The 11,820-nt window shown below is 39.8% G+C and overlaps 1 protein-coding gene across 2 annotated transcripts; it reads left to right on the top strand.

Moving 5' to 3' along the window:
- Window positions 1–996: 996 nt before the first annotated feature.
- LOC148038470 (short-chain dehydrogenase reductase ATA1-like) lies at window positions 997–2,659 on the top strand. Of its 2 annotated transcripts, none has more exons than XM_087675428.1 (3): window positions 997–1,101; window positions 1,181–1,252; window positions 1,564–2,659. In XM_087675428.1, exons 1-3 carry the CDS (start codon window positions 1,073–1,075, stop codon window positions 2,378–2,380), a joined length of 918 nt encoding a protein of 305 aa, XP_087531554.1. In that variant the 5' UTR covers window positions 997–1,072; the 3' UTR covers window positions 2,381–2,659. The 2 variants fall into 2 exon arrangements, with proteins under 2 accessions (XP_087531554.1, XP_087531555.1); XM_087675429.1 differs by having other exon boundaries at window positions 1,567–2,658.
- The last annotated feature ends 9,161 nt before the right edge of the window (window positions 2,660–11,820 follow it).

Raw genomic sequence — 11,820 nt, 5'->3', positions numbered from 1 at the left:
ATATAGAGAGAGAGAGAGAAATATACAAATAGCAAAAAAGAAAGAAGATGAGAGGGGAGAAATATAGAGAGGAAATATAAAATTTGAGAGAGAGAGAGAGAGAGGACAAGAAAAAAGAAAAAGAGGGGAGAGAGGGGGAGAAAGATAGAGAGAGAAAAAAAGGGGAGAGAGAAAATAAGAATACGAAGAGAGAGAATTTAAATACAAAGAATTTTAGAGAGAGGAAAGATCAAATTTTAAAGAAAGAGAAAATAAAAAAATTTAAAGAGAAAAGAAGAAAAAAAAGGAAACAAGAGGAGAGAGAAGGAAAAGAGAGGAGAGGGGGAAGAGAGAGAGAGAGAGAGAGAATAAGAATAAGAAGAATAAAGAGGAAAAGTAGAAGAGAGATGGAAAAAAAGAGAAAAGAGAAAAGTCTTTTTTAAATTTAAATATTTTTTGAGAGAGAGAGAAAGGGAGAGAGAAGGGGAGAGAGAGAGAGAGAGAGAGAAAAGATAAAATTTAAAAAATAATTAAAAATTTTAGGAGAAGGAGAGGAGAACCAAGAAAAAGAGGAGAGGAGAAAGAGGAAAAAGAGAAGAGCAGAAAGATGAGAACCAGGAGAGACTTCGCTCGCCACTTCGAGGCAGCAAAGCATTCCGAAGCGTGCACGAAACGCTAGTTATATATTAGATAGACAAGGTGAGAGCTTGCACATTGAACCTTTCACCATACATAATACGATGGATAAACAAGGTGAAAGCCTTGCAAATGTGCCAAAGTTTAGAGGACTTGAAAGGATTAAAAGATATTCTATATTTCACATTGGATAGACAACGTGAAGGCCTTGGGTACCATCATGATATTAACGTAAATTGAGAAAGGCCAAAGGACTTGAAAGTATTATTTAAACATATGTCCCGATATATTGAGAGTTATTCTTGGAAGAAAATATGTGTCGTGTACCGGGGATGGAAGATGCCAATGTCGTGCTAATATTCGGAGAAGCCGAGGTCTCTCTCTCTCTCTCTCACACAGAGTGTCTCTGTCTCTGTCTCGGCATCGTGTGTGTTCTATCTGTCTAAAGTTTAACGAAATGCAAGGGCTTCGACGCAGCCTCTTAAGGTCCGCCTCTTTCTTCCGCCTTATCCTTTCTAAAAGGCTACAGCCAGAACTAACATTCAATCAATCGTTGTGTGTCCAGATCTGCCAGTATATTCACACTGCAGCCATGCCCCCTCTCGTCCCGTTTCCTCTCCACTTCGACCCATGAAAGGTACCCTCCTTCCCTCTCCTCATAAGTTTGACATTAATATGGGAAAAAAAATAAAAACATTTTACCATTTTTATGCTTTCAACCTTAGTATATATAAATTGGCTTCGCCTATAATTTCCATTACCCTCCCTAACCAAACCATTTTTATGCTTTTGATCTCAACCTATCAAATGGCTTCCACCTATAGTTTCACCCCTCGTATTCCAAAAACCAAATCTGCATGCATAAATCGATTGTTAAAGTTAGTAATTGGCATGTTTAATCAAGACTGTTTTTCCCATTCACATGACACTCGCTTTTCCCATGGGCAGCAGGCTAGCAGGCAAGGTGGCTATCATCACTGGAGGTGCCAAGGGCATAGGCAAAGCCACATCAAGGCTTTTCTTAAAAGAGGGGGCTTTGGTGGCAATCGCTGATGTGGACATTGAAGCCATATCAACTTGGGAGCAGGAGTTAGGGTGCAATGACAAGGCCTTGGCTTGCAAGTGTGATGTGTCAAGTGATGATGAGGTGGCCAAGATGGTTGCATCTGTCATTGAGCGATGGGGCCACCTTGACATCATGTTTAATAATGTTGGCATCGGTGGATCACGTGCAGGTGTGTTCGATGCAAGTGTGCATGACATGTGCCAAGTCATGGCCACCAATGTTGGTGGAGCACTAGCTGGCACTCGTGAGGCTGCCATACACATGCGTGCCAATGGCCATGGTGGTTGCATCATCAATTCTGCTAGTGCATGTGCCTCTATGGGTGGAATTGCTATGCCATTGTACACAGCCTCAAAGGCTGCTGTCGTGTCCCTAACAAAATGTTGTGCATATGAGCTTGCACCATTTGGCATCCGTGTGAACTCCCTCTCTCCAGGATCAACACCTACTGAGCGTTGGGTAAAACAATTGCGTTCGTTAGGCTTCCAAGGTAGCACACCCCTTGATATATCAAAAGAGCTACAAAAACAAGATCATTTCAAAGGTCCACTCCCTAGTGTCGATATGATTGCTCAAGCAGCACTCTTCCTTGCAGATGATGCATCTGGTGGCTACATAAGCGGTCATGACTTGGTTGTAGATGGAGCCCTCACAACCACAAAGGGCTACGATGTGTTTGCTTTCATGAAGAAGAACTAATTGCATTCAACATATTTGGGAGTGGTAAAAAGGAAAAAGACACCATGTATGAAATAATACAAGAAACAAAATCATTCACCAACATGATAGACATCCATATTATAAGTTTTATAAAGGTGGTGCGAGTAGTAAGGGAGCTTTGTATGAGAAACATGGTAATCCACTAGCATGGCACCCATCCATATTTGGGAGTGCCAAAAATCTAGTACAAAGTCTCTAGAGTAAAACGAACTTGGAAATTTACCAACATGATATGCTCAATAATAGTGTTGGAATATCTCTCTCTCTCTCTCTCTCTCTCTCTCTCTCTCTCTCTCTCTCTCTCTCTCTCTCTCTCTCTCTCTCTCTCTCTCTCTCTCTCTCTCTCTCTCTCTCTCTCTCTCTCTCTCTCTCTCACATATGCAAAGGATATTTTATAAATTTATTAGAGTTGCAACTTATGATTGAGTCTTGCTTAACAATATGAAGTGGACTTTTGTTGCTTTGGGAGTTTTTGCTAATTAAATCTCCACAATTTAGAAACCCCCTTTCTACTTTGTTAACTATGAAGTGGTTCTAAATGTGTCATTGGCCCTAATCAACCTTTAAAAGTGATGAGTTCTAAATAGCTAAAAGGAGTTATGACTAGTGGTAAAAATTACTTGCTTGAGCTTTAAGCAGTTTAGCTTGGGGCATTACGGGAAATAGGGGTCTAAAAGGACCCTTTGGGTTACAAGTTAATGTTTATCCTAGTTATAGAAGATTTGAGGAGGAGCAATAGGAGTGGGTTGGTGTGCACATGTTATCCATATTGTTTCTCCCTTTGGACCCACCACCAAAATTCTTGTCTACCACCTTCCCTTCACATTCCTCCCTCCCCAAAACAAAACCTTTATCACTTGCATGTTAAATGAAGCCCGCCAGTAATGCAAAACTAAGGACTTGAAATCTGAAGTTTCTCCCCTTTTTAAAAAACAAGTATTCCCCTCTCAAAAGCACATGTTATGGCTTACAGTTCTAAAAGCCTTTTTTGAATCCTTTATTCAAGAATGGTTTAGCATGGATCAATGATGTTACTAGTGGGACAAGAATGCGCATTTTGATTTCATGAAAGAGGATTCTATTTTGCACAATGCTTAAATGTTGATGTTGTTTATCATTTGGTTACTATGGTAGAAGTATGGAGGGATTTTCTTTAACATGTTATACCTTAGGATCCACAAGCTGATCCTAAAAAGAATTAGGACATTTTGACCAATATTGGTGCTTCATAAGGCAAGCCCAATATCTTTTACCACATGTTTCTTCCTAGCATAATTGTTTGGCAAGGCTAATATGCTTTTACCACATGCTTCTTCGTAGGTCAATTGTTAGCCACTATCTGTTCTCACCATATCTCTTGGCCACCCTTAATATTCTCATGAAGCCATTGTCTCTCCTCAAGTTATTCACCAATACAATCATCTCTTATAACACTACCAATACATTCAATGCCTCACGTTCAATGGTTCTTGGCAAGGTTTTGCATATTTCCATGTCTTTTGTTGCACCTTCCTTGGGCTATGAGCCACAACCTTGCTAGAGTTGATGTGCAACCTTGCTAGAGCTACGTTGGACCTCATCTTTGCTATAGGCTACCCACAAATTAAGGGATCACCATATGAATGAGCATATCCAAAAACTACCTTGTTGGCAAAAGTGCACTAAATATATACCATTACCTTTATTTACAAATGGTTGAGTAATATTAAGGCTAGTATCAAGGTGCAGTTGATGAGAGGAGAAGATCCTTAGACAATTATTGCAGTTGAACCAAATACTACCTTTGTCACTCCATGGGACATATTAATGTACAAGCTAATGACTTTTGGGTTGGCTACTATACCATCAACTTTTCAAGGAGATATCATAATCATCTTCGGGCCTTTTCTCAAAACCTTTCCCAAATTATTTATAGATAATTTTTTAGTTTCTAAGGCCAATTACAAATATCAGCTACTACGACTAGTATTTGAAAATTTCCTAGGCAGAGATGGGGTTATGGATCATTATATTTAAATGCCACTTTTTACTAGTTCAATCCATTCAAATGCCCTCGAGGACAAAAGGTGATAGGACTTGGGGAGGCTAAATGAAGTTACTAAAGTTGGGTTCAAGCCTGCTTGCATTAGGCAATCCATCAATGATGCCCTACATAAGCAACCCGTCCAATAGTTCCTTCCTTGGATCATTAAGTAGCCCTATCAGTTACACCTACCATTAGCACACTAAAACTTTCCTTTGATCCCTTGAATATGGTAAAAGAAAATCACCGTAAGAAGAAAAAACATTCTCCCTCACCTTATCGTCCCAAGACCACCTTCGCCCTAACCCCTTTGCCCTAGCCTTACCCTCCTATTAACTACCTCTCACTCTCACCTTCTCGTATCAATTACCTCCCTCTCTCTCACTCTCACCCCATTTGGAGTCTATGGAAAATTGCAGGGCTCCAAGTGGAAATTTAAAAATGTGCACAAATAGCATACCAAAAATGTACATAAAATATATGAATAAAAATAAGGAATCTTGTATTATTCGTAAGAAATGTACAATGCATAAAGCTCACCTCCAAACTACACCTTGTGACACTACACATATGGGGGTTCATCACAAAGTATGGAGATCAATTATAGAGTTTCTCACTTATGCATACCTCTACATATAGGTGTATTTGGCTCCAATGCCAAAGCATACCTACAAAGCCCTCAAATGGGAAGGAAGAAGATTCCTTATGCTCACCATGGACCGATGCCATCAACAACCTAAGGCTTACTATCTTGACTCATTCTAGGGTCTTAGCACAACTTCTTCTATCAAGTTGGTCAATGTCCCCTGGCCTATGACCTTGGGCTCTTAACACAGTTTTTCCTATCCTAGTCAGTGTCTCCCTATTTAGACCTTTTTTCTCATTCATTCTCATTCATGTCCACCCTCAGCTCAATTACATTTGAGGAGTGATGGCTTTAATGTCATATTCTAATTTGGCTTGGCTCTCATGGTTTTGCATGCCAAGCTTTGTAGGTGCAGTTCCAAGTGGTTGTATTGTTGGATCAAACATGGTGGATTCCTTGTCATATGGTGCCACACCTTGAGGGGGCAATCCATTGGGTTGCTCCTTGTGCACTTCCTCTCTTTACCTTTGGATTCACCTTAAGACTTGGCAAGTTAGGCCTTGTAGTTCATTTTCCATCATGTTTTTCCCTCATCACTAAGTACTTGGGTGGTTTTCCTTGGCCTCTTCATCAAATCATTGTTGCTTGCCTTGAACTTAAACAAATTGGTTGTTGCAAGTTTTTGTTTGCGTGAAAGATAGGATTTGTTGCATAGCACTCTCCTTAGACTCTCCTTAGCCAGATCATTGCTTAATTTCTTTGCCTTTGTTAACCCTCGAAAGACCAATATAGAAAATCCAAAAAATCAAAAGCAGAAGACAAACCCAAGGCAAGAGGAAGACGAAGGACGAATGTGCACTAAGAAAAATTTGAAAACACAAAGCACAGAAAAAAATTATAAATGTAAGAGCCACACAAGAATAAGTGCACCTTAATATTTTTGCAAAAAGAGCACCAGGCGCATTGTAATTTATTTTGTAAAAGAGCTCCGGGCTCTCTCCCATATGAGTTGTAAAGAATAAGAGGCACGGTTTAAGGCCATGCTAATAGGAAAGGATAAGGAAAAAGAGTAGAGGAATGGACATACCAAAAAGGGAATCACCAGCCAAGGACAAATGTGCACTAAGAAAAATTTGAAAACACAAAGCACAGAAAAAAATTATAAATGTAAGAGCCACACAAGAATAAGTGCACCTTAATATTTTTGCAAAAAGAGCACTAGGTGCATTGTAATTTATTTTGTAAAAGAGCTCCGTGCTCTCTCCCATATGAGTTGTAAAGAATAAGAGGCACAGTTTAAGGCCATGCTAATAGGAAAGGATAAGGAAAAATAGTAGAGGAATGGACGGACCAAAAAGGGAATCACCACCCAAGGAGGATAAATGCATATATAAAAGTCAAAAAGTGAATGAAAAAGCTCATTCTTAGTGTGTGGACAAACTTGCTCTTTTCTTTTTCTTGCTTCTTGCTTCATTCTTGTGTATGAGAGAGGGAGAGAGGGAGTGACAGAGAGTGTGTGTGTGTGTGTGTGTGAGGGACCGTGGAGAAGCTCTTCTTCTTTTCTCTTCATCTTCTCCTTCTTCACTTCTCCATTCTCGTACGCATGGCTATGGAACTTGAAGCTTGGAGCTGGGAAATGGAGCTTTCTTGAAAGCACATCTTGAATCGTGGAGCTACCGGTGGATTCCAAGGAGGAGGCAACTCAATCTAATTCAAAGGTAAGCTCACTGCACTTGTGTATGAGAGAGTGTGCACGACTATGTAAAAGGTAGCTATAGCTCTCGACTTGAAACACTTGAAGCAATCAAAGAGATCCGTGGGTATTAGTGGTATGCTCATGAGAGTGCCAACATTTTGGTTTCTTTGCTAGAACCAACATATTCAAGCTTGAGTGCTTGCGCACTCCAAATTGAGTAACGGAGTAGGAGTTCATCTTCGAAACAGTGCTTGGTTTAGGTAGGAAGCGAGAGAGCCAGTGGGTGATCGATCACCTTTGCTTGATAGTTTAGCTGTTGGAAGATTTAGGAGCATTAGTTAGATCAGTGTATGTTGTTTTTCATTAGTTGGATGCATTAAGGTTTGGGAAATAAGGAGAAAAGAAGGAAAAGATAAGTCTCTATAACAACCAAGAAACAGGAGAACATAGAAAGAAAAAAAAAAATCAATAACTAGGAAAAAATAGGGATAGAGAAAACAAAGAGAAACAAAAGGTAAAAAGGGAGAAGAGAGAGCTCATTTGGACATTGAGAGATTGAGAGAGAGAGCTATTGAGAGAAGAGAGAGAGCCACATGTCAAGAGAGCACCGACAGTAGCAATCCATGGTGTCATTGCATTCATGTATTTTAGGTATGCTCTGAGTCTTTCCTCATACTTATTCAATGAAGTCAAAACCCTAGGTGCAACAATAAGTAGTGCATTTAATTGTTTCAGTCAATTTTTTGTCATTCAACAACATGTTTTTCCACCACTTGAACAATGCCCCCAAGACTCGAACGACCAAATCCGGCCCCTTAGACGTTCAAGTAACTTTAGTCCATTTGGACTTGGACAATCAAGTCCACTCAAACTCGGACATCCAAGCCACCTTAGTCCCACTCAAACACTCTATCTCAAACAAGTCCACTCAGGTACTCGAACAAATAAGTCCACTTGGACTTGGGCCACTTTTGGGCCTTAAATGACTGACTTGCAAACCTCAAACAACCAACTCAGACACTTGGACGACGAGCACCCCTCGTCCAAGTTTGACTCTGACCACTCGAACAATCACAAAGCCCACTTGAATGGTCAAGTCTAAGATTGGAACAAGCAAACCTATTACTCCTTAGGCGCGTTGTCCAAAACACAATTTTTGACGAGTTTAACTACTCCACGACTTACTAAGGCCAACATCTAGCTAGCCAACAATCCAAGTTGGAACTCAAACCTACAGATGAGACCATAGAGCTGATTGTCACCAAAAATTTAACCTAATAGTCCAGGAGCGAGTGAAATTATTGATCATCGATCGCTTACCCCTAGTAGAGACTCAATTTGATTGCCTGGGTTGGTCACCCATTAGACCACCTACAAAACCCATGAGGGACCCAAAATCAACTATTAGGAATAATCATGATTCATAGAACTAGAAAGCTTGATTTCACACAGATCACATCGAGTCGCATTGCTCAAGTGTGTAAGTGTGTGTACACTTGCAGACTAATTGGATTAACAAGAAATACACTGCAGGGGATTAAGCTAAGAAAGGAACCCACCAGTAGGAGTGCAACCTCGAAAATCGAACGAGTGACCCAAGACACTAGAGAGAAAGATCTAGGGAAGATAGAACCATCAGACCAATGAGGGAAGAAAGGACCTCTTAGAAATACTACTGGGTCAAGGGACAACCACCATGGCAAGTACCAGTCCGAACGAGAATGACCTTAATCTTGGCCTTGACCTTAACGTAGTAGGGTATCTAAATGCACCCGATGACTTATCACACACTATGACCAACAAATAAGGATAACACATCACAAAAAACCTACAGTGGATATCATAGTCGATCTTGAGGAGGAGAGGAGGCTAGGAAGGATCACACTACAATGCATAGTGAGCTATGACCAGGAGCAATGGGCTCATAGGTCACCCCCAAAGAGAGAGATCAACGAGTTTCATAGGATCCTAGCCATCTTAGGTAGAAACAAAGCAAGAGGAAATGCCGATAGGGAGATAGCCTTAGAAGAAAACCTTACATTGAGTGAGCTACTCACAAAGCGATTGCTATAGACAACACCAACGTCGAGCAAAGTGGAGCAGCCTTGGCAACATCATTACTAGCTAGTAGGCTGGGAGTCACCCCAAATACAAAGAGCCAAACAAATATACCCATGGCTGCCAAAGCAACTCAATAAATATCAAGTAAACAATGACTCCTAATCTTCATTGAGTAGTTTGAGTAGATATGTGAGGCTAACAACCTCATGGACCCCGCTCAATGGGCATAAGCATTTGGTCTTTGCTTAGGAGATAAGGGACAAACTTGGTTTACTAGTCTAGATAATGTTGAATGCAATTATTTTAACGATCTAGAGCCCCAAGAGAAACACCAAGAAAATGGGGAATCTACTTCAAGAAAATCTATCTTGCGATCCACTAACACAACTTAGAAATAGAAAAGCATGACAAACTTTTAAAGGATATAAGAGGTTGCTTTTGCAATAAGCATCCATCCATCAAATAGAATCATGAACCACCATCAATCAGCTCCGTCTTCATCTTCAACTCCACGTAAGAAGGATAAAATACCACATATACATCATAGAACATACATAGAACTCACACATACACAAAATGTAGTCTAAATGGCACATACTCCCAAAATATCTAGAGTAAAGAGAAAGATTTTCATTAGAAATATCAATGCAACCAAGAGAGTATGCACAGGCTATATAGGATGATGTTATTTTTTCTTAAACTTCATACTCAACTTGAGACATTCCAAACTCTTATTCTCATCCACAAAATGTAGATGCACATTCTGGAGAAACTATAAACAACACATCATTTCCAACATGATAATGAACCTAGTAGGGAAAGCTTGTGCAAAATACTATAGGACATCCATCTGAGCAGCAACCACATCCTCATAAGGATCAATTGTCAAGTTTGAAATACTCTTTCAAGTATTCAAATGATATTGATGATGCATAAAAGTAAGATGCCAACAAAAATGAGATGCCAAGCGCACAGAGGTATCCTCAAAACAAGCATGTGCTCTAGCAAATTAAAGATAAAAAGTAGAACATTGTGTAAAAGTGTCCCAGGACCCACGAATGATAAGCTTATTAAACACTAGTCCTGTCAAAGAATCTTTCAATATCCACTACCGTCGATGGAGGATATCATTGTCATACCCAGAAGTAACCATCATTGATTGTGGAGGAAGATTAATATAGTTAGATAGAGATGGTAAGAAAATAAGAGGGGAACAGAAACGAGGTGGGCAAGATAAAACATAAAATGAAGATATTTGAAGGGATAATGATGATGGGAAAGAAGGAAAAGAAAGTAAAAAATTTTGAAGAAATCCTACTGGAAAAACTAAGGGAATAGGAGGGGAATAGGTGGGACAACAAGAGTAGATTCAATAGGAGTAGACAAAGATGTAGGATCAACAATAAATGGGAAAGTAGTAAAAACTGGAATTTGAGGGAAATCTACATGGATAAAAGATAAGAGAGGAATACTATTTGGATTGGAAGTGAGGATGGCAATATACAAGGGTAATCGATAAGAAATTAGGAAATAAGATTGGACATCATGAGGATCATATGGGTAGATGGAACATAAAAAAACAAAAGTTGAAAAGAAATCCTCAATGAACAAGGGATTGTTAGCAATATGGTTCAACACTTAGGATCGCAATGGCTGAATATCCGACTTATGAAAGACACTCCGTCGACAGTGAGGATCCAAAACATCATCCTCCAAAGGAGGATGCTAAGTATAGCCTCTATACCATAATGTCTACTGATGATAATTCATCATGCCATCGATCAAAGTCATTTCAACAGAATGGACATACATGACTGCCTATAAAATCACATCTCCTACATAAAGATTCATGTCCTCCTCATCAGGGATGTTCAAATCTCCTCGAAGATACATAAAAGATAATAACTCGGCCTCATGAGAGATTAACTCATCAACAAATCTATCAAACACTACTTTGAGTAAATCTACAGATCACATGTTCTGCCACCCATCACTCTGGAGGTTCTAAGTCCACATTACTCAAGGAAATGTACAAGGCAAAGTGCTGATGATGATACTTAATCCAGAAGGATGATGGAGGTGACACCAATTCAGCATAGTGAGCAAAATCTTCCTGAACACAATTCATACATAATAGAAGACACTCTACCTTGGTAAAAAACCCATCATATAGTTTAGCATCATTTGCAAGGAAGGAGGAAACTACGGATCCAGGTTTCCTCCCCATTGTGTTGAAAGAGGTTTACACAAGACATGAACGAGGGAAGAGAGCTACCAGACACCTCAGGTATTAGAATCTGTATCATAGGGGTTGGAACAAGAAGAGGATCAGAAGGACCTTGCATGTGGTGCTTCTTTCGAATGATTGTGATAGAAGGTATATCTATTGAATTTGAATCGACTTCCATGGGAGGAGAAGGAACAAAACAAGGAGACTACTATGGAAGTGGAATAGGATCTCAGGTACAGGAATCCCACCTAGGGGAGGTGCCAATTGAAAGATCTTCTGTAGAAAAACCCCATAGCAAACAGTATTGAGTTGACCCTTCGTTACACACTAAAAATGATGATCCATTTTAGCTAATAGAAAGGCTGTCCAATTAAGCTTAACAATCTCTAGGATTCTAACAGATGCAGCGAATAATTCTAGGGACAAACACTTGGATGCAGGCTTGCTCGACATAAATTAGTCCTGGAGGAATTGGCATAACTGGTTCTATAAGGGAGAGAAAATATTTGTCATTGATACTCCTGAACTAGTGATAACCTTACTTGCTATCAAAGGACTAGAGATCTCCTTCTACAACAAGGTAAGGATCTCTGCAATGGATAATAAATGATTACCACTAGGCACAAGGGAAGCTACAAAAGGCAGGAACAAAGTCTCGTCAACCATAGCAAGGGATAAACAAAACTCGCAGCCATAAACCAAGCTTGAAAGCTTCTTATAAGTCTATAGAAAAGAGTAACAGATCTTCGCATCCATTGGAGAGAATTTTAGGGCATAAAGAGATGAAGACCAACCTCGTAAAGGTAATCAGGAGAGAGTAATC

Source organism: Lygodium microphyllum, chromosome 3 (genome assembly GCF_053477565.2).
Source record: "Lygodium microphyllum isolate KBCC chromosome 3, Lygodium_microphyllum_v1.1.10, whole genome shotgun sequence".
NCBI lineage: Eukaryota > Viridiplantae > Streptophyta > Polypodiopsida > Schizaeales > Lygodiaceae > Lygodium > Lygodium microphyllum.
The sequence above is the reverse complement of the archived record's forward strand: the minus strand, read 5'-3'. Positions and strand labels throughout refer to the sequence as shown.

Coding starts and splice junctions, on each gene's coding strand:
- LOC148038470 (XM_087675428.1), top strand. CDS start 1,073: ATGCAAGGGCTTCGACGCAGCCTCTTAAG. Junction 1,102..1,180: donor CTTCGACGCAGCCTCTTAAG/GTCCGCCTCTTT, acceptor TTGTGTGTCCAG/ATCTGCCAGTATATTCACAC. Junction 1,253..1,563: donor TCCACTTCGACCCATGAAAG/GTACCCTCCTTC, acceptor TCCCATGGGCAG/CAGGCTAGCAGGCAAGGTGG.